The following is a 20,089-nucleotide window of genomic DNA, read 5'->3' as shown; positions in this document are numbered from 1 at the left end:
AATAATAGCCAAATAATGAGTTCCTGTAAAATATTTCCTAGGAGAAATCAAAATCACCTGCAATTTCTATTCTACCTTTAAAATACAATGACTCAAAGAGAGTTGAGGGTCATTTTATTTTCAACATCAATAAACAGTAAAGATTACCTTCTTGAACCCCTTTCTTTTATAGTTAAACCTCTTTAAACATAGTGGAAAAGTCTCCTGTTTAATTTAAATTTAAATGTTTTAATTTTTGGAGAACAGCTGAATTGGCCCATAGCTTAAGATTTGTTTCAAAATGATAAGCAAAGGTCCTCATTCCCACTTCTATCATTACTCACACCTTTGTGCTGCATTCAGGGCTTTTCCATATTTAATGCCCAGCTATGAGAATCATACCCTGGTGAAACCTATTTTACTGGGCAGAGTCCACCAGGTTTTTAAGAGGGTCCACAACTCCCCAAATGTTAAGATATTATACAGAAAGATGTTACTCTTCTATCAGTACATCATATACATACAGCTGTTTTCTTATTATAGCCCTAATGCAAATATAGCATATATACCTTTACTCCCTAAAAAACAGCTACAATAATCAAGTACTGATAATTCCCAGGGAATTTGCCACTTAATCTTCACAACAATATTACGAGATAGATTCACTTTAGGCTTATTCTTTGCCAGGTACTGTTCTAATTACTTTGTAAGTGTTGGCTAATGCAAACTTCACATGAACTGTGAGATAGATGCCATTATCAACCTAATTTTACAGAAGAAACTGACGTTCAGAGAGATTAAGTAACTCTCCTAAAGTCATACAGCAAGAAACTGGCAGAACAGTATTTGAATCCAGATCATTCTGACCCTAGAGCTCATGCTCTTATATATCAGCACTAAGAGATTCACAGTCATGCAAAGAACTCAAGTTAACCCATTAAGAAATTTTAAAAAATGACAGTTAAAATTTCTTAACTTTAAAAAAACAGTCCCTGTACTAAAGAAAATTATCTATCGGTCTGAGATATACTAGATATACTAAGTGATCAATTTTATCAGTCTTATCTATCAAAACATTTGTAGTAATGTTAAGTCCCAGATATAACTTGGCATATTATTAGGTCTTTTTAAAAGAAGATTAAATTAGAAAGGCTAGCCCATGTAACAAAATGATATGATCGTTTCCAGGGAAGCCAGAATTATGTAGTATGTGTGTTGACTGTACTATATGCCAAGGGGAAATGTGGGGGCGGAAGTAGGGTGGCAAGTGGGGGGGTGGGGGGTATAAGCCTAATCATAAACTCTTATTTAAATCTCTGGAACATATGAAGAAACAAAGTATTAACAGACCAAAGATAATAAACAAATACATAAAGGGAAGCATTAAACAACAGAACCAAAGGTTACAAAAAGTTGACAAAGGAGGAGAATATTAACCTATAAATTTAAAAAAAGCTACTTAGGTGGTAGGCAAGTACAAGTTTATATACCAGTATACAACAGTTGAGGAATCATAGCATTCCTGATAGCTTACAATGCTGAAAAGGATGCTTCTACTACTAACACAACTCTCTTCTTGCCTTTTAACATCAGTATAGAATCAACAAACCTACAGGCAACCCTACTTACTTTGACTGGTACAAATTGTTTTATAAACTTGATACCATGTTCTTCCATGTGTTCACCAATTTTGTTGGCCATGTCCTGGTCAAATCCTCTAAGAAGAATGGACCGTACCATGACAGTGACATCTAAACCAATACCAGCAAGAAATCCAGCACATTCCAAAGCGACATAGGATGCTCCAACCACCAGGGTCTTGCCCGGGCAGTAAGGTAAGGAGAAAAGATCATCACTGAAAAGAAATTAAACAGAGGGGGGCGGGCAGAGAAAGAAGAGAAAAATGTACATAAGAATAATGACTAAATCAAAGTAAATATTTTTACTTTCATAAGAACAAGATACCTTAAGATTATCAACATTCAACTACCTAAACACATAACATATGAGGAGTTTTCATAAGGTCCTAGATACTCTCCCTTTCTTGCCACTCATTCACCTTAGACCACTCTCTGCCAGGTACTCAATTGCCAATCAGTTGCTTTCAGAGTAGCTCCAGCTACCCATGGCTAAACATAGCAAATCATATAATTTCTGATATTAGTCCAACTCATAGTCACATAAAATTTTATTATAAACTGTTTGGAATAAATCAGATATTTGCAAACCCACACCCCTACTCTCAATCCACCACTCAGCTCTCTCTGAGGAGAAAAACCTGTTATTTCTCAGCTGAAACATCAATTATTCACAATGGAGAGAGGGCTGGGGAAAAAACTTACAGTACCTTGTTTTTGTAATATAAAAACCAACTAGGCCGGGCGCAGTGGCTCACGCCTGTAATCCTAGCATTCTGGGAGGCCGAGGTGGGCGGATCACTGGAGCTCAGGAGTTCGAAACCAGCCTGAGCAAGAGCGAGATCCCATCTCTACTAAAAATAGAAAGAAATTATCTGGCCAACTAAAAATATATATAGAAAAAATTAGCCGGGCATGGTGGTGCATGCCTGTAGTCCCAGCTACTCGGGAGGCTGAGGCAGTAGGATCGCTTAAGCCCAGGAGTTTGAGGTTGCTGTGAGCTAGGCTGATGCCACGGCACTCACTCTAGCCTGGGCAACAGAGAGAGACTCTGTCTCAAAACAAAACAAAACAAAAAAAACCCAACTATAAAAAGTAAAACCTGACAAAAGTCTTCTGGTTGAGTTAGGAATATACAAGACATAGATCATAAAAGCATTGTTAGAAAATGAGTTTTTAGGCTGGGAGCGGTGGCTCACGCCTGTAATCCTAGCACTCTGGGAGGCTGAGGCGGGTGGATCGCTCGAGGTCAGGAGTTCGAGACCAGCCTGAGCAATGAGCGAGACCCCGTCTCTACTAAAAATAGAATGAAATTATCTGGCCAACTAAAATATATATAAAGAAAAAATTAGCCGGGCATGGTGGCGCATGCCTGTAGTCCCAGCTACTCAGGAGGCTGAGGCAGTAGGATCGCTTGAGCCCAGGAGTTTGAGGTTGCTGTGAGCTAGGCTGACGCCACGGCACTCACTCTAGCCGGGGCAACAGAGTGAGACTCTGTCTCAAAAAAAAAAAAAGAAAAGAAAATGAGTTTTTAAAAATACACAACAGCCTGCTATGGCCTGAATATTTGTGCCTGCAAAATTCATATATTGAAATCTTAGACCCTGAGGTGATGGTATTAAGAGATAGAGCCTTTGGGAGGCTGGTCCAATGGTAGTGAGTTATCAGAACGTATTAACCTTAGTGTCACTAAAGTTGGTATACAACCCCCACTGCTAAATTTGACTGGCTTTAAAAATAAATAAATATATATATATATATATATATATATAAAGTATATATCTATATATAATATATTAGTGATATTAACAATTCTGTGTAGTAAGATGATCAATGCTTATGGTTTTCAATTTTTTAAGTGTTCCTGTTTAAAATAATTTTTACTTTTTCTCAAACCCTTGTCCCTACCCAGAGAGAGCAAAAATGTGACAAAGAACTCTGAAGTCCAAGAAATGGACTAAGTGGGTTTACAGAAAAAAGCAAAAGCAAAATCCTCAATAGGTTTTCTTTCCTTCCCCACTTTTTTCCCTTACCTGCTGATGCAGTATTCTTTGTCGCCAGGGATGCCCAAGTAACGTGGCCTTTCACCAGTGGCAATGAGAAATCTCTCTGCTGAATAAATTTTTTCTTTGCCTTTATTATTTGTTGCCTAGAAAGGAACCAATATGAAAACTTTAGTAAGTAATTATCCCTTAAAATTGTAAACTTTATAGTTAACAAAGGCCATTTACCAAATTGTCTCATTTGATCTTCATAATTTGATAATACAGTAAGAGATATTAAGGTTGAAGAGCAAACAGGCTTGCTCAAGGTCACCATGCTATTAGGTAGCAGAGCCAGGCCTCGAATCCAGGTAATCTGGTCCAGAACTCCTACGTTTTACCACACTCCCACAGAAGACCCCATAAGAAGGTGTGATAGCAAACATCACCAAACTGGGTAGTCTGTGTCACAGTGGCTATTACTTTTATTATAATACTTTTGATACTTAGATACTTTCCAACCAAAGCTTTTAAAAAAAAAAAAAAAGCTACTCTGGATGTCACAATTACCTTAATCCTATGAGGACCAATAAATTGCCCATAGGCATTCTCATAGACCACCTTTTTCTCCCGCAGAGCGACTCGGTAGCCCCAGTTCAGAGAGCCAATGTGATTCTGCACAGCTTCTGTCATTTTTTCCCAATCATGTTTAACTGCATAAGAAAATAAGACAAAATATTTAGCTTTTCAACTTCTGGCAAAGATCACTTCTCAATAACTACTCACATGAAACACAAAGAGCAGAGCTTTTAGTCTAAAAGGACAAGTCCTTTATTTTGAACACTACATTTCATCTTCAAATATTCTTTCCCTTTCAGAAGACTACCATACAATTAAATAATGCAAGGCTTCCTGACAATTCTCAAGACTAAAATAACCTTAACACAAATTTTTTTCTTCTTTATCTAGAAATGAACTGGGATTTTACTTTGGATTGTAAGAATTAATTGCTGGGGTATATTAAGGCTTAGGATGCTATATTTGTAACAACAACAACAAAAAAAATCCAAGAGATTCTGATGTAGTCTGGTCTGGAGTTACTAAACTGGGTAAGTGCTTATGCCAGGAGCTGGCAAACTGTAACACTATGAGCCTAATCTAGCCTATCACCTTTTTGTAAATAAAGTTTTACTGAAATGCAGCCATGCTCATTTATTTCCATATTCTCTAGGGTTGCTTTCACACTACAATGGCAGAGTTGAGCAGCTACTACAGAGATCATATGGCCCAAGAAGCCTAAGGTATTTATTATTTGGCCTTTTACAGGAAAAGTTCACTAACACCTCATTTATACAGGGAATTTTAAGAGTCAGTCTATCTATCTCATTTCTCCCCAAACTTTCATCAAAGAGAAAAATATTTTTTATTCTATCATAATTAAATTAATCACTTAATTAATGAATCCTTGGGGCCCTAACGTATTACTAAATTCCAAAATTTAATGAATAAAAATCAACCCTTTGTCATTCAATAACTTATCAATGACTGGGAAAAAATAGAATATGGGTAAATATACTTTGGTGGTAGGCAGAAGGCAGGTCCTAGGGAAGTTGTGGTTTGGAAGGAAGAATAAAATCAATATACACTGAAAGCCTCTCTCATGGAAATGAGGAAATCTGAGTCTCCAATTCAGTGGTTAAGTAGCCTGACCCTATAGTAAGTGGTGAAACCAGGTCTGTCACACCTAATGGCCAGGCCAGCCTCTGGAAGTGGGAATGACAGCACAAAAATCAGCTTGTGGCCTCCTAGAGAACAGATCATGAATTTTCAATTCATATGATCATAAAATGTTAGAACTAGAGCAAACACTAACAGATTAGTTCAATTAAAAAAAAAAAAAAAAAAAGTAACTGCAGAGGCCACTGTGGTTATGGTGCCAGGAGGACTAGGTGTGTGGGGGTGGGGAAGGCTACAGGGAGCCTGGACCAGTCTGCCTCTCTGGCAGCTGTCTACCACCACCATGAAAAGAAAAGGCAGGACTCGCTGTTTCTCTACCAGGAATGGGACTCACCGATATGTGCCAATCATCTAGCTGCAATAATTACCAATACTTTACCAAATTTCTTTTTATATCCCTCTTTCTCATAAGGGTCTAAAGAAACAGATGTGACTCCAACTTAAAAAAACTTTAAAAGTAACTGATTTTCAAAGATTCCAGACTTGAAATAAGTACTGTTATTTTTAAATGGGAAAAAGCAGCATCAACAAAGGAAGCCTGATGAGTTTGGCGGGAGCAAAAGTTTCCAAGCATGTATTTGTCTCATTTTTATATTTAATAAACTGTAAATTAAAACTCTGAAAAAGCCACAGAACAGTTTACTCTAGTTACTGGCTGCAATATTTTCCCTCAAATGCCCCACACCCTATAAATCTCAAATCTATAGGCATTGGAGTTTCACTCTTTAAGGACAGGGTGATATATGTTATTAATTTGTCATGAAGCTGTGCCAAGCCTCACTTTATTCTTCTACCAGATAATGCAATCTACTTTCTAAAGTTAACAATTGCCTCTTCAACTTGTCTAGGCTTTCTAGTATACTCTAAATATTTTTAATACAACAAAGTCTAATCACCCCCTCCTCAATAAACAATCATCACTCCCCACAAATATCAGATGATGAAACAGACTTCTTTGAAAGGAGAGAAAAATGCAACAGCTTCAAAAGAAAACAAATGCAATTAATACTTTCTTACAAATTACAAATGTTGTATGATTTCTTACAAAAACGAGGTAAGAACTTATTTGAAAAAAATCTGGTTTTCTCTTACAGAAACACCATACTCCAAGCACAGTATCTATTGTTACTGTAGTAAGTACCTGACAAAGGACAACTACAGTCATTTTATTCATGAAAATGTAAACAACAAAAACAACTTCCAGGGTATTTGCTAGCCTTGTAAAAATGAAAAGTACATTCCCAGACCACAGCTCACACCCCCAAAAGCACAAACAGAAGAGTAGTTTTCCCTCCCATACCCGTCTCCTCGACTTTCCATCCGTAGTTTCGTGAGTCTTGTAAGGCCTGCCCTAACAAAGCTGCTTGGTGCATCAGTTTTTTAGGTATGCAGCCCACATTCACGCATGTTCCTCCAAGACCTGCAACAACATCGAGAAATCAGTTTATAGACTGCTTTACAAGGCTTCAAAGAAAAAGTTCAATGATTATTACAATTCTATGAAGCATCATAATTTATTTGCTTAATGGGGCCAATACCATTTATATACTTTATTTCTAAGTCTCGCGATGTTTCTAAGTTCAGAGAGCTTTATTTACCACACACAGTAATTCATCCTAAAACAAAACAAAAAGAGGGGCAGATTCCCACAATTTCCATATACTTCAAAGACTCAAAATTAACTGTTGATAAAGATGTCAGAAATTGAAATTTTACTATGTGCATAACCCTACAGAGATGGCCCCCAACTTAATGGTTTTGCTTGTAATTTTTCAACTTTACAATGATACCCATACAACCATTCTGTGTTTTACTTCAGTACAGTATTCAATAAATTACATGAGATATTCAATACTTTATCATAAAATAGGCTTTGTGTTAGATGATTTTCCCCAACTACAGGTTAATGTTAAAGTGTTCTCAGCATGTTTAAGGTAGCTAGGCTGAGCTAAGATGTCTGGCAAATTAAGTGTATTAAATGCATCTTCTTTTTTTTTTTTAAGAGACAGGGTCTCGCTGTGTTGCCCAGGATAGAGTGGCCCAATTATAGCTCACTGTAACCTCAACCTCCTGATTCAAGGAATCCTCCTGCCTCAGTCTCTCAAGTACTAGGACTACAGGTGCATACCACCAGGCTTGACTAATTTTTAAATTTTTTTGTAGAGACAGGGTCTCACTATGTTGTCCAAGCTGGTCTCAAACTCCTGGCCTCAAGTGATCCTCCTGCCTCAGCCTTCCAAAACATTGCAATTACAAGCATGAGCCACTACGCCCATCCTTAAATGCATTTTCAACTTATAATATTTTCAACTTATGCTGGCTTTATCAGTACATAACCCGCACCCCAGGTTGAGGAGCATTTACACTTGCCATTGAATCTATGCACAAACTACCTGGTGAGTTCAGTGGGACTAAAACTACATTTAAAATTTAACACATCTGTGCATTTTTTAAAGGAGGTAGTCTATAGCTTTTGCTTAATTCTAATAGACTCTCAAGGACTCCTGACTTCCCTCATCCCCTAAAAAAAAAAAAAAAAAAAAAAAAAAGGTTTAGCATCCTTAAGTTTAAAGAATATGGTAAATAGCTTGTTTTCATTAAAACAAAATGCAGACAAGTGGGGAGGTGGCCAAAATTACATGAGTAAGAGTGACAGATGGCAGTGGACTGCACAGCTCAAAGGTAAATCCCCTGAACAGAATGCTATCAGAGTGCCACTATGGTGTGTAAGCTCCACAGGGAACAGGGTATATACCTAGCACCAAGAAGAGTGCCTGATGCAGAGCTGACACTTATGGATGAATCAGAAATTGTGACACCACCTAATCTGGACTTCCTGCTTCTTGCCTCCTTCTAATGCAAGCAGCCAAGCAATCTTTTAAAAATTTACATATCACATTATTTCCCTACCTTAAATTCCTCAAAGGCTTTCTGCTATGTGCTTTGATTAGTCCAGATTCCTCATCGTGACCTACAAGGCCCTGTACAGTCTGATACCTGCCTTCTTCTCCAGTCTTACCTCATGTTACCACTTCTAACTCCTCCTACCCATGCCACAACCATGCAGGACTCTTACCTACCTCAGAGTCTTTGTATGTACTATTCTCTGAGCAAGACAGAGAAAAGCTGCCTGGAAGATTCTGCCTTAACCTTTTGGGATAGTTGGCTCATTCTTATTCTTTAGGCCTCTTCCAAATGCCACCTCTTCAGAAGCCTTCCTTGATAATTTTCTCACAGCTAAACTCTCTCTTTTACCTAGTTCTCTCTATCCCACTATATAATTTTTTTCAGTACTACTTATCACAATTCATGAAGTTCTTTTGTCCCTCTCCAGAATGTAAGTGCCACAAGAGCAGGAACTCTGTGTGTACCATGTTCACTGCTATATCCCCATGGCCTGGTTCATAGTAAATGTTCAATAAACATTTGCTGAATAAATGAATAATAAACATATAATTCACCAAGACTCAGAAGCAGCAGGGGTATTCATTAAGGTATGTAATCCCAATTACTGTTGAACAGATGAGGAAGATTTAAAACAGAAATCCATGGCCAGGCGCAGTGGCTCACACCTGTAATCCTAGCACTCTGGGAGGCCGAGGCGGGAAGATTGCTTGAGCTCAGGAGTTCGAGACCAGCCTGAGCAAGAGCAAGACCCCGTCCCTACTAAAAATAGAAAGCAATTATCTGGACAGCTAAAAATATACATAGAAAAAAATTAGCTGGGCATGGTGGTACATGCCTATAGTCCCAGCTACTCGGGAGGCTGAGGCAGGAGGATCGCTTGAGCCCAGGAGTTTGAGGTTGCTGTGAGCTATGCTGTTGTCCGGGCAACAGAGTGAGACCCTGTCTCAAAAATAAATAAATAAATAAAAACAGAGATCCACAGATGAGAAGTTTACATTTTCAGTTATTAAGCCCCTAAATACACTAGATTACTCAAATATTTACCTTTATATAATAGTTTATTGATAAGGTTTTTACTACCTTGACCCTGTGTCAAAGGACCTATATTTTCAGCATTTAACTTGAGTCCACCTTAACTTAGTTCAAATGAAAGAGATATGTGTTTTGTTTTGTTTAATTTTATCAAGTTTTAGGAGCCACTTGGATCAATGCCAGGGAAAAATGTGCTTCTGCAAAATCACTTCTAGAACTACTTTAAAAGCTTACCCCATCTAGTTCCAAGAGGGGTGGGAGTGACGAAATCCAGGACCATCACCTTCTTGCCATATTTGGCTGCCTCCTGAAAAATAAAATTATTAAAATGAGTTGGAAAAGTTAATATGATAGACTGGAAATGGCCTGTTAAAATCTATGTCGTTGTTATTAGTATAATCCCTAGAGCATAACTAGGTTATTAACACCTGGAAATTTCATATCCAAGATAAAAATTAAAAGAGATTCAGATAGTTGTGAGGGTAGATGTGAAAGTCATGCAGGTTATAGCTGTAAAATTGTTAGAATCAGCTGGAAACCTTAGAATTTTCTTATATAATTCCACTCAAACAGTAACAGATTAAGCAATAATGTGAAGAAAAGTGGCCATTTCCAAGCAAGTGCTAAGTAGCTGGTTTACTGATAATCTACAGCCCTTGACTCAACCTGTGTCCTATACGGTAATATTTTTTAAAGCATTTCAAAGTTTTAACTAATTTGGTTTCTGTGGCAGAATACTGGAGAAATTTTTCTTCTGAAATTGTCAGATTTCCTAAAATTTTCACATGGGTAGCCCATGAAAAAGTTGATGGTATCTATGAGGTTTCCAAATCCATTTTTAGGAACATGAGGAAAAATAGTCAGAAATTTATATTGCAGAATATCTTTTATCTATCTCAGAATAAGATTTGCATAGTGGCAACTAGGTCTCCAAAGATTATTTGAAAGGACTGAGTCTATGTGTTCTTCAAATACACCATCACTACAGTAAAATTTATCAGGTATTACTCCTGAATCACTTTCAGCAAAACACTACTTCATGCTAGACTTGGCCTGCTCTTAATTTAGGCAGCTTCATTTGAATCTACCCTTACTGATTCACCACAAGCTATACCTTAGGGGAGTATAACAACCACTTCATCTTTTAAATGAACCAGCCAGGCAAGGTGGCTCACGCCTATAATCCTAGCACTCTGGGAGGCTGAGGCAGGAGAATTGCTTGAGTTCAGGAGTTTGAGACCAGTCTGAACAAGAGCAAGACTTTATTTCTACCAAAAATAGAAAAATTAGCTGGGCGTGCTGGTGTGCACCTGTAGTCCCAGCTACTCAGGAGACTGAGGCAAGAGGATCACTTGAGCCCAGGAGTGTGAGGTTGCTGTGAGCTAAGATGATACCACTGCACTCTACCTAGGGCGACAAAGTGAGAGTGTTTCAAAAAAAAAAAAAACCCTGTTGGGTAGGGTTGACAGGCCCAACGGCTCTGCACATGCGAAATGTATCTTGATTCAGGATCAGGAGACTCACTCCTAACCTTCCTTATTTATATATTCTTTTCCCAATCACCTCCAGGCCACAGAGTTAGTGGTTATTCTCTTAGATCTCCCCATATATACAGAAAGCAAATCACTTTTAATAAATAAGTTTAACAAATCCAATTACTCTTTCTTTCTACTGGGGAGGAGGGTTTCTGAATAGGGAAATCATCAAGTGAAAAAAACAAACATTAATATTGATAAAGAACAAGAAATGTATTTGTTTAATTTCAAACCATTTCCACACAACATCCTTATAATCTTTGAAGTCAACCAAACTTAAAATGAATAAAAATGTGTCCCAAAATACTAAGCCCTGTACTTTTATATAAAAAAAAATATTTCAATCTAGAAAAATGATTTATGAAGTAGTCCCTTAACATGTCCATGTCCTTGCCCAAATTAATGTGCAAAATGTCACAAGAGCAGATCAAAAAACTCCACAGAGAATACAGAGAACTCTGTTAGGAATGTTAACATTGTAACCATAACCCAGATAACAAACAACCCAAGGAGCCTTGCCTTAGCAGCTGCCAGTCCTCCTGAGCCACCTCCAATGATGACAAGGTCATAGTCATAGGACTCAGGAAGATCCTCAGAGCCATTCATTTTTAGTAGCTTTTGAAGTCTGCCCTCCTGGTAAGCCTAAAGAAAGATAGAAGGGAAAATACTTTAACTTAAAATTTGCAATGTCCAAAAAGCTTTGTAAGAAAACCTTTCTTTAAAGAAAAACAAAAGAAATTTTCAAAGGAAAAATTGTTGTTTTGATTCATATTACAGCATACAAATGGAAATACTCAACCTTCCTTCAGGTGGTCGCTTTCTTTTAGGTTACTATCCCTGAGGATAATGCTTTTTACATCACCATTAACTACTTTGAAGCCTTCAGATAGTACTTCTGCACAAGTAAGGTCCTGACAGCGCAAAAAAACCAATCAAGTTTAATCATCAGCTCTTCTTGCCTATAATTTTTAAGCTAGGTTTTAAATTAAGTTTCAAAAAACATTTGTACTGTATGTTTTTAACAGAAGCATCCATATAGTTTAAAAATCATCTTTACTTTCTAAACAAAGGTAAAATGGAAGGGTTAAGGACTCAGACTAAGATAAGGGCCTGGTAAATACAGCCACTGCTAATAATCTCTATATAACAATTTTTAAAACCACAATGAGCTATCACCTTACCCCAGTTAGAATGGCTTTTATTAAAAAGTCCAAAAACAATAGATGCTGGCATGGATGCAGAGAGAAAGGAATGCTTATACACTGTTGGTGGGACTGAAAATTATTAATAGTGCAACCTCTATAGAAAACAGTATGGAGATTCCTCAAAGAACTAAAAGAAGACTGACCATTCCATCCAGCAATCCCCACTACTGGGTATTTACCCAAAGGAAAAGAAGTCATTTTATCAAAAAGACACCTGCACTCAAATGTTTGTTACAGCACAATTCACAATAGCAAAGATGTGGAATCAACCCAAATGCCCATCAATTCATGAGGGGATTAATAAAATGTGGCATGTGTATACCATGGAGTACTACTCAGCCATAAAAAAAGATAAATTAATACCTTTTGTAACAATCTGGATGGAACTGGAGACCATTCTCCTAAGTGAAGTATCTCAAGAATTGAAAAACCAACACCACATGCACTCACTATTAAACTGAAACTAACCAATAAACACACATGTGCACAAAAGGAAATAAAACTCAGTGGAAATCAACCAGGGGAAAAGGGGGAGGGGCAAAAGCCTACCTAATGGGTACAATGAACACTATTTGGGTGATAGGCACACTGACAGCCAGGACTCGAAGCATTACAAAAGCAACCCATGTAACCTGAAACATTTGTACCCCCTTAATAGTTTGAAATTAAAAAATACATATATCAGCCAAATATTTAAGGCTTTTCCACACTATTTAGCTGAAGCATAAAATCTAGAAATTTCAAACAAAATTCTTAATTGGTACAGACCTGCATGACAAATTGAATGTAAAAGCTGCTACTTCTGTAGGGTATTTTATATAAGCATGACTCTATAAAGCTCATTCCTTTAATCTGCATACGCATGAAGTTTCCTAAATTTAGTATTTAGTTTCCATAGACTTAGCATGTAACAGACTTTATACCTTTGGTGTTAGACTCTCAATTTTAAAAATCCTTTCATTCCACTAGTTTTTATATATATTAGTTATATTTCATATTGGTTTAGAACACTAGTTTGGTGATATATTTAATACTACTTTTTATTAAAATAAAAATCTGTGCTAACAAGATATGATTGGAAAATTGTTAACAAGCATAATAAAATGATTTTAAAAAAATCAAATCTTAACCTTAATAACCAAAAAAGCCCCAAACTTACCAGCCCAGACTGCGTATTTCTCTCCTGCCTACCATCAGGTGAGGGGGGTGGAAGGCAGAGCTTGGGATCAGCAGCAGAACAGGGTGCTTGGGCTGCGGGGGGAGGAGGTGCGGTGGAAGAATGTGGAGAAGGAAGTGCAGCACTGTGGCTGCCCCTCGGCAGCATGGCGGGTGCACATGGTGGCACAGGGACTGAAGGGAGAACACCGGGAAACCAGCAACAGTGGGGACAAGACAGCACCACCCTGACAGTCTGCACAAGAGGTCTAATGTGGGAGGCTGGTAAACACAGCCAGTATTCATCAACTGGCATTATGGCCAAGGCTCCTCCTTCAATACAAGACACTGTGGGGGAAAAACAATTTGGTAATAATAGCCATTCAGATCAAAGGATCAATATAAGCTTCAGATATAACTAGTGTTACTCCCTAGATAGTCTCACAAAGCATGAGGCTGACTTGCTGGTTTAAAAAAGATAACTAATGCTGCTAGATGTTCTGTAGGAAAAGTAACATGCAACCTAATTTTTTAATCTCAACCTCATTTTATCTGTATGAAGTTAGCACAGATGGCAACAGAACACAGTAACTGCCTGTCTAAATGAAAACCATCAGTTCTTAAAACCTACCTCCCCCAACATACCTATTGGAACAAATCAAAGAAAATGTCTCTCCTCAAGCTGAAAAACACATACTCCCCTCCACAATGTTTACAATCTGTTCTTTACTGCAGTTCTGTTATCTAACCTGGGTTCTTATGGTTCAAGCTTAAAGTCAAATTTTAGCAATCAGTGCAGAGATTTTACAAAGAAAGCTCCGGGTGAGCCTGAACATCGTAAACTCTATAAGGTAAAATCAGGAAGACACGGGTAATTGAAGCATTCAGTTGACCCTAGAGCTAAATATTATTTTAAATTTTAATTCAAGTTAAAATTTAAAGTGCTGTCATTCTCAGCACACATAAGTAGTATTGAGAGACAGCAGAAGACAGCTCCCCCAGACAGTGTAAGAAGGAGACAATAGAAGACGGCTGCTCCAGACAGCGTAAGGGAGCAGACGTGGGTTAACGGGAGACCGGAGAACAATGCCTCTATCCTCCTCCAATTACAATTGCTAGAAATAATGGCTTCTGACTTGGTGGATGATACAGGACCTCTCAGGGCATCTTTACAATCTTCAACTATTTAGGACTTTGAAGAGCTTTTTTGTTAATGTGGGATTTACCCAGTAATATTTACTACATTACAAATTGAAACTAAGAACAAACTTAAAATATTTATTAATAAATTTAAAAAGAATGTACCTATTACATGTTAACATGAACATTTTTATAGAAATATTTTTTGAAAAGAAGAGTGGCATTGTTTTATATCTTTGCAATTCTCTTTAATGTCTGGCTTAACAAAAGATATAACTCTTTGTACTATGGTCTTAGTGTGTTGAAAAAAAAAAAAGATAGCTCCTATCTCTTTCTCCACACAAACTCTTGCAGCATCACCTGTCACATAGCCTCTGGAAAACCCCATACCCCTACCCTAACCCTCCAGAAGCTGAAAAAAGCAAGGGAATAGATTCTCCCTCAGAGCTTCCAGAAGGAATTAGGCCTGCTGATAGCCTTGATTTTAGCCCAGGGAGATGAATTTTGGTTGGATATCTAATGTCCAGAACTGTAAAATAATTGTGTAAAGCTGCCAAATGGTAATTTGCTACAGCAGCAATAGGATATAAATTCGTATATTTCAGCAGCACTAAAATATAAATTCCATGAGAGATGGGTGATTGTCTACCCATCACTTTTTCCCCAGTCCCTAGAGCAGTGACTGGCACAATGGATATTGCGAAAATTAACAATGTGACAATTCTAATCACTTGGCAATAGAATCTCCAGGACAATGGCAAGGCTCTAAAAACTATGAGGAAGAATTTATGTCTACACGCAAAGGGAAGTGAACAAACCATTACAAGAGATGCTACCATGAAAGGAGGAGGTACCATGGAATTTGCTGACCCTGATCTAGAAGAGTGGAATACTAACATGAGTGTCTACAATGAGACTGATACTATGCTGGATGTTTCATACACATTATCTCATTTAACTCCCACAATAAAGTCTTCCAAGCAGATGTCATTCCCATTTCATATAAAAGATAAGAGAGGCCCTTAGATATTAAGAAATTTGCCCAAGAGCCAAGAATTGAAACCAGGTCTATATGATTATAAATCTCTTATTTTCCCATTATACCATATCCAGTAATTGATATTTCAAAGTATTTATCACAAACGTTTCATAATTTAATCTTTACTGTGAACTTGATAGGTACTACTCCCACTTGGTAGATAAAAAATCTGAAGTTTACAGGTTATATAATTTACCCAAAGTGCATAACTACAATGTTACAGCATCAGGATATGATTCCAGCTCCTTTATGAGAAAGTGGTTTTATCATTCAATAAAGTTTTTTTTTTAAAAGAAAATCTATAATAGTCTTTTAAAGTTCAGTTTATTGGACCTGCAAAATTAAGGTACTTCATTAGTGGGAAACCAGATTTGCAGTGTGGTTCTTAATCTCTATAACTGAATTTTTATCTCTTTTTTCTTCAAGGTAAGCAGTCATTTTAATTTCAAAATTTCAAACTGATGAGATAACCCGTGTGTCACGACAACTGGTAAAAAACAGAAACAAAACAAGTGGTCAACTTGATCTATATTTTAACAGCTATACGGCTATTAACTTTAGAGAAGACCTCAAAAATCCCCTCTTCCAAAACCTCCACATTCTCTATTAATGCTTTTAAAGTTATCACTGTCAAGACACTCCAAGTAAAGACATGAGGCATTCAAAAGAAACAATCTGCCAGTAAAAAACTGAGGGTGGGATCTTTTTGCTACCAGTAAGAGTACCTTTTGTTCCCACAGAATATCTCTACAAAACCCAAGGAACTTGGTTGGTAGAAACATGCTAAAGTGATGATCAGTGAGGCCAAATGATGCCTCTATGACTGCTAAATCATAGGGTAGTCACTGGGAAGGATTAGCACTCTTTCATGTGAGAAAGAGGAAGGAATGGCTAGTTTAGAAAATAACTGGCTGTTTCACAAGAAAGTTCCATTTTTACTAAAAACTTCACTATATTATTGAAGACTCTTTCCCACACACAAATACAATCCTTCCTCTCAATTTTGGTATCATTTGTTTACTCTTTGGATTCCCCTTCCCTGTACCACTAAACTTAGTAGGAAAGCTTGTTACTGTTGTGCATAACACCTATCTACTTGCCAAAGTACTGTTTAATGGCAAAATTCCACAACTACCAAAGATTAAGCTCCTAAAGGTATCAGAAAAAGAAGCTTATGGTCATGTTTACCACATGTTCTTAAAGTCGTTTTTTTAATGACCCAAACTTTTGGCAGTAAACTCCAAATAAGGTTGTTAAGTTATAGTCTTAAAACAATTGCAAAACAAAAAGAAAAAAAGCCTTGATGGTTTTATAGTAAGTGAAGAACATTTGGATAAACCATATTTTGGTTTAAAAAGGGACTGTTTCCAGGCATTTAAAGTTCTACTAAGAAATGCAAAATTCAACTGGGACAAATATTCAAACCTGTTACATGATGAGAGATTACTGATTCTGAAGGACACTCTGCGTACTAGCAGAGAACACAAAGGGAAATTAGGGGCCAGAGAAGAAATGAATTAACTAGATGAAGCCTACAACTGAATTTTGTTTGAAGTAGCTGGACAAAAATACCTTCTACCTCTGAGGATACTAATAGATGAAGGCGTTCAATTCTTCCCCAGCTTAACATTCAAACGGAATAGTTTTTCCATAAATCTAATGGTCCCTTTAAGCCGTTAATATCGCACAATTCCATGTCTGACCTCACTATTCTCCTGCCTAGAATGCTTTTTCCCGTCTTATTCTGACTCACCTTTCAGCCCTTAGTTGATGCCTCCACTACTTCAGCAGACACTCTTTGAGTCTGATCACAGGAGAAATTGTTTAGAATATGAAAACCCACTCACAAATCTTACTGAGTCCTCTTTGCAATGAAATTTTTTTTATGGTCAAAATGTTACATGTTTACTGCCTTACAAATTTTTTCTTAATTTTTTTCACCCACTCTTCCCCCAACCTGCTTAGGGAGCCCCTCATGGGATTCTCTTGGTTTCCTGTGACAAAGCAACACAGTATCACAGAGAATCATAACTGACTTGGGTAAATTATTTTTGTTTTTTGCAAATTACCAAATAACTTTTATGATATTCAATACTTGTTTTTATTTAATCTTAGAAGGTGTACAAAAAACTTTCCCGTAAACATGCCAGTGAATTTTTTTATTAACAGATGACCTTATAAATTACCAAGAAAAATACACTCACAGTAAAACAATTTCTGATGTTTTTGAAAATGCTTTTTCACTTTACAAGAAATACATTATGTGCTTCTGTTTAGATTTTACTCTCCATTCTGAGATATTTCAGAAAAACCACAAAAGGGATCCTATACTAACAAGAAATATTTAGTATGAGTTTTTGATCATGGCTTCTGAAATTTCAAAAGTCGCTACAATATTTTTCCAGTCCTGTAAACTTAAAGATATAACTCCTTGTTTCCTGCCATGGGAACTGGGATCATTTTCCTCATCCATTTGGTTAATATTAATTGGCTCTAATATTGGCAGCCTGTCTTGGTCAAGCCTTATTCTTGCAAAACCATCTCTTATAATGAAAGAAACATAAAATATGTTCTCCACAGTACGAGAAAAAGAGTTTGGATCAATCACAAATTCAAAATAGGACACAGGCGTATCAGGATACTTTCGAAAGTAGGTTTGTAACAATCCCAAAATTCTTTCCACTTCTTTTTCTGTCGCTTCTTGATTACTATTTAGGTCCAATTTCCTCAACTTTGTAGGCATATCCCCATTTTCTTCCATTTTGCGAACTTTTTTCTGATGTTCAAGTCGGCGTTTTGGTGCAGAAGGTTCTGGCTTGAATGAACCAAAAATAAAGTGGAATGTTTCAGCTTGTACTATCCAGGATGTTGCTTCCTTTTGTACCGTCTCCCAGAAGGAAAGACCTATATTATCATCACAACCACTCAATTCACCACGCTCATCATGTTCCATCCAATTCAGACCCACAAATATAAACAGAAAGTCACAAAATGTTACTTGATTAAAAAAGCTCATATCAGAGTTTAACTGCTTTGCTTTTTCTTTACCCAAATCGGAAGCCAAAACAAGAAACTGGGCATCAAGGGCTGCTTCTCTTGTTCGGCTCACCCCATCAAACAGGACGTTGGCTTCTTCAAGTGCCTCGGTTAACGAGTCGCTCGCGGTGTTCACGATGTCATCACGGTTCTGCTGGACGCTGTAGATGAGCTGCCGGTACTGCTTGCGGATATTCCGACATTTCTCTTCATCTTCTGCAAGCCCCAGGAGGTTTGGGTCTATGTCGGCCTCTCCTGAGCTGAGGTCGTCAGAGCAGCCATCGGCCCCTGCCGCCACTTCCACCTTCATCGGTTCCGCCTCCTCCACCTGTTTCACCAAGTGCTCACTAACGGTGAAGGTTATGAGCGGCTCCCCTCCTTTCTCTTCATCTCCCTTCAGGGAACCTTTTTCGTCAGACATATCAGCAATGAGCGGCGCTCAGGCAACCGGTGGCGCTCGGCTAACCGCCTCCCCAACGTTTCTGACGCCGGCGGAAATCGAACGGCCAGCTCGAGCCGAAGAGGACGCCGCCCATGCGCACAAGGGCCCGGCCCGGCCCGCCCCGCCCCCCGGCGCCAGGACCGCCCCGCCCTGCCCCGCCCCGCCCCGCCCCGCGGAGCCCCGGCCCGGCGCGTTCACGCTCAAGAACCCTCGCAATAATGTGCCCCAAATCCACACGTACTAATCGAGGGACAGCTATTCTTTCTAGCTTGTCCTGTCACTTAGCTTTTAAAGAAATACTTTTGGACAAGCATATGACAAAAGTTTTGGGGAGACTAAAGGTCCTGCGCTTTAAAACGTTCACTGCCATATACTGCAGTTCAGTTGACCTACATTTTTCGTTCTTACTATGATTAAGTGGTGTTTTATTTGGTGTTTTGGTTTTGGCTAGACTATGTACTGCCGGTAAGGCCAAGGACCGTGAAATGCAGAACCTCCATTACAAACAGGCCGACTCTCAAGGTTCTTTTGCAAGGTGATTCGAATTCATTATACAAATGTAAATCGCGTTAATTACTTTCGCAGCTCTTCAAAAACTAAATCTCTACTTCCGCCCTATCCCACCTCAAGGACCTAGGGGTTAGGGGAACCGTGAGAATCCCTGCTAATGCATTAGAGAAGTGAGTGCTGGGCACGCGCATCACTCAAGTGAATTTCGGTTCCCCTTAGACAAGGAAGGGTCTAAGAATAGAGTGGGCACGATTCTCCGCAAAAGCTGTTTATTTGGAAGCTTGCCAAAGGCTAAAGGCCCTCGTCTCTAGATGGGTAGTAATTCTGAACCCTAAAAGGTAAGCAAGGCTACGAAGATTTTAGACACAATTTGTTAAAAGGATATTTAAAAAAGCTTAGTCTGTAAACTGGGTGACTCAACTGCCAACGAAAATTCACCCACTGTCTCACGGGGGTGGGGGAGTCACTGGAAATTCACCTGCGGTTGAAGAGGAGGCCCTGCTTTATCAGTCACACAAATAACAAACAGCAAAGTATACCTAACAATGGGAAGGAATACATCTTGTTTTGAAAGAGAACATGCACACAAACCAACCTTCAGGATCAATATATTTTCAGCCCGCAACAGAAGCGTATTAAAAAAAAAAAAAAAGAAGAAGAGGGACCCTGTCAATCGCACCTGTCAAACATGGGTTTCAAAGCAACAGTAAGTAAAGGAGTCTATGCATCTAGACCAGTTCATGTTTCTTTGGC

General features: G+C 38.2%; 2 protein-coding genes across 2 annotated transcripts in view; both read right to left on the bottom strand.

Moving 5' to 3' along the window:
• Positions 1-20,089, bottom strand: part of TXNRD1 (thioredoxin reductase 1) — a 52,284-nt gene that overhangs the window by 23,568 nt on the left and 8,627 nt on the right. Inside the window, exons 2-7 of the mRNA XM_069491343.1 lie at positions 11,329-11,451; positions 9,509-9,581; positions 6,636-6,755; positions 4,169-4,311; positions 3,650-3,765; positions 1,609-1,834 (exon numbers count right to left, since the gene is read on the bottom strand). Of these exons, the coding sequence (XP_069347444.1) occupies positions 1,609-1,834; positions 3,650-3,765; positions 4,169-4,311; positions 6,636-6,755; positions 9,509-9,581; positions 11,329-11,415 (765 nt within the window). The 5' untranslated portion in view covers positions 11,416-11,451. The remainder of the gene's footprint in view (positions 1-1,608; positions 1,835-3,649; positions 3,766-4,168; positions 4,312-6,635; positions 6,756-9,508; positions 9,582-11,328; positions 11,452-20,089) is intronic.
• EID3 (EP300 interacting inhibitor of differentiation 3) lies at positions 17,693-18,832 on the bottom strand. The gene has a single exon (XM_069491055.1). It carries the CDS (start codon positions 18,803-18,805, stop codon positions 17,693-17,695), a length of 1,113 nt encoding a protein of 370 aa, XP_069347156.1. The 5' UTR covers positions 18,806-18,832.

Source organism: Eulemur rufifrons, chromosome 16 (assembly GCF_041146395.1).
Source record: "Eulemur rufifrons isolate Redbay chromosome 16, OSU_ERuf_1, whole genome shotgun sequence".
Taxonomy (NCBI): Eukaryota; Metazoa; Chordata; class Mammalia; order Primates; family Lemuridae; genus Eulemur; species Eulemur rufifrons.
The sequence above is the reverse complement of the archived record's forward strand: the minus strand, read 5'-3'. Positions and strand labels throughout refer to the sequence as shown.